This window comes from Haliotis rubra, unplaced genomic scaffold (assembly GCF_003918875.1).
Source record: "Haliotis rubra isolate DU_JTF1 unplaced genomic scaffold, ASM391887v1 Scf89, whole genome shotgun sequence".
Classification (NCBI taxonomy): Eukaryota; Metazoa; Mollusca; class Gastropoda; order Lepetellida; family Haliotidae; genus Haliotis; species Haliotis rubra.
The window spans coordinates 560,009-562,403 of record NW_025767623.1 but is presented as its reverse complement, the minus strand read 5'-3'; the positions used below and the strand labels follow the sequence as shown (position 1 = coordinate 562,403).

Sequence of the window (2,395 nt, the reverse complement as noted above, 5' to 3'; positions counted from 1 at the left end):
AGATTAAGCTGAAATTTAAAATAACAAAAATACTACGTCTAAAAAATCTGGTAAGTTTAAAGTTTACTTTGAAAATTTTGGGAACATGGCAGTGTTGTTTGAAGGGAGGACGACGCGTCTCCTATGTATTACTTTATTAACGTGTAACAAAAGTTCCTAAACAGTGACATACAAGTTTCTCAGGAGATCGGTATGAAATATCCACAAAGTACAGAGTCGTGCAAAAAGTATTCGGACACTTGACGCAACATCCATAGACTTACATGTTAATTTAGTGTAGCATAAATAATCTATGTCTTCACCCTGGATGTCTTCACCCTTGGTATCTTCACCCTGGATGTCTTCACTCTGGATGTCTTCACCCTGTATGTCTCCACTGTATATGTCTTCATCATAGATGTCTTCACACTGGATATCATTAACTTGGATGTCTTTACACTAGGTGTCTCCTTCCTGGATGTATTTATCGTGGATGTCTACACCCTGTATGCCTTCACCCTGGGTGTCTTCATCCTAGATATCTTCACCCTGGGTGTCTTCATCCTGGATGTCTTCACCATGTGTGTCTTCACCCTGGATGCCTTCACTCTGGATGTCTTAAGCCTGGTTGTCTTCACCCTGGTGTGTTCATCCTTGGTGTCTTTCCCTGTATATATTCACCCTGGATGTTTTCACCCTGGGTGTCTTCACCCTGTATATCTTCACCTTAAATGTCTTCACCCTGGGTTAACTTCATCCTAAATATCTTCACCCTCGTGTCTTCATCATTGGTGTCTTCATCCTGGGTGTCTTCACCTTGGGTTAACTTCACCCTGGATGTCTTCACCCTGGATGCCTTCACTCTGGATGTCTTCACCCTGGATGTCTTCACCCTGGATGTCTTCACCCTTGATGTCGTCATCCTGAATCCCTTCACATTGGATGTTTTCAGCCTGGGTGTCTTCACCCGGATGTTTTCACCCTTGATGTCTTCACTCTGTATGTATTTACCTGGGATGCACTGGATGCATTCACCCTGGGTGTCTTCACCCTGGATGTCTTCACCCCGGATGTCTTCACCTTGGATGTTTTCAACGTGGATGTATTCACCCTTGATTTCACCCTGGATGTCTTCACCCTGGATTTCACCCTGGATGTCTTCACCCTGGATGTCTTCACCTTGGATGTCTTCACCCTTATGTCTTCACCCTGAATTCCTTGACCCTTGATGTCTTCACCCTGGATATCTTCACCCTGGATGTCTTCACCCTGAATTCCTTCACCCCTGATGTTTTCAGCCTGGGTGTCTTCACCCAGATGTTTTCACCCTGGATGTCTTTCTCCGTGGATGTCTTCACCCTGGATTTCTTCACCCTGGATGTTTTCTCCGTGGATGTCTTCACCCTGGATGTTTTCTCCGTGGAAGTCTCCTCACTGGATGTCTTCACCCTGGATTTCTTCATTCTGGATGTCGGGCCTCTTTGGGAAGAGTGACCATTTTTACTGTCATATGAACATGACTATATTACTGTCACCAACGCTATTATGTACTTAGCAGCAAAATACCGTCAGTACGAATTCAAAATTAGATAGGCACTGTAATCAGATCATTACAGAAATGGACAATTTAAGCGGATCAAAACTATTTTTTTGTGTACAATATCTTGACACATCGATGAATAACTCAGCACAATTCCGAGACATTACGTGAAAGTTTGGAGTCCATTCAGACCCTTGACTTCAGTATCTAGTGGCACCACCAGGAGCAGCAATAACTGCAGCACAGCGTCTGTGCATGGAGGGCACCCGTGAAGAGCCACCTCCCCGTCGCGGGTACTGGGTAACGCAGCTCTTCAACTCCCCCAACCCCGTGGTGATATTCCGTGGTGGATGGGGAGCAGGGGTGTCGAACCTATTTCCGTTCATTATGGATCCCAAACCATCTGGTTCCTCTAGAAACGAAATGAGAACACGTTTCGAAGCTGTTGATGATTATTCAAGAAACCTTTCCAAACGCCGATTCCTGTCTCGTTTCCTCGTGATTGAGGCTACGGATTTTCTTCAAATATACTTAAACCCTTTTGCCATATCTAAGGCTGTTGCTGGTATTTGTGGTGAAGTTAAGAACGTCACCCGACTCGGTAGTGGTTCACTTCTGATGGAATGTGCACGGAAACAGCAATCTCTTAATCTGTTATATCAAAATATTTGCTAACACTGAGGTTGCTGTGTCTGTGCACAGGACATTAAATTCACGTCGAGGCGTTGTCTGTCGAGACGGCTCTAGGCGTTGCCTGTCTGACATGTCGGAAGAAGAAATTGCTGCGGAGCTGAAGGAACAGGCAGTAACTGCAGTAAAACGTTTCACCGTCAAAAAAGGTGTTATTCTGAATACCAACACCTATTTAATGACATC

The 2,395-nt window shown here is 44.7% G+C and overlaps 1 protein-coding gene across 1 annotated transcript; it reads right to left on the bottom strand.

Moving 5' to 3' along the window:
- Positions 1–706: 706 nt before the first annotated feature.
- LOC124263586 lies at positions 707–1,442 on the bottom strand. Its single transcript, XM_046698239.1, has 2 exons — positions 1,218–1,442; positions 707–1,117 (listed from the first exon to the last, which is right to left on the bottom strand). Exons 1-2 carry the CDS (start codon positions 1,440–1,442, stop codon positions 707–709), a joined length of 636 nt encoding a protein of 211 aa, XP_046554195.1.
- Positions 1,443–2,395: the final 953 nt, after the last annotated feature.

Excerpts from the sequence above, each read along its gene's own strand:
- LOC124263586 (XM_046698239.1), bottom strand. The coding sequence starts at position 1,442 with ATGAAGAAATCCAGGGTGAAGACATCCAGTGAGGAGACTTCCACGGAG. Across the intron at positions 1,118-1,217 it reads CCAGGGTGAAGATATCCAGG|GGTGAAGACATCCAGGGTGA; the intron begins GTGAAGACATCA and ends GGTGAAATCCAG.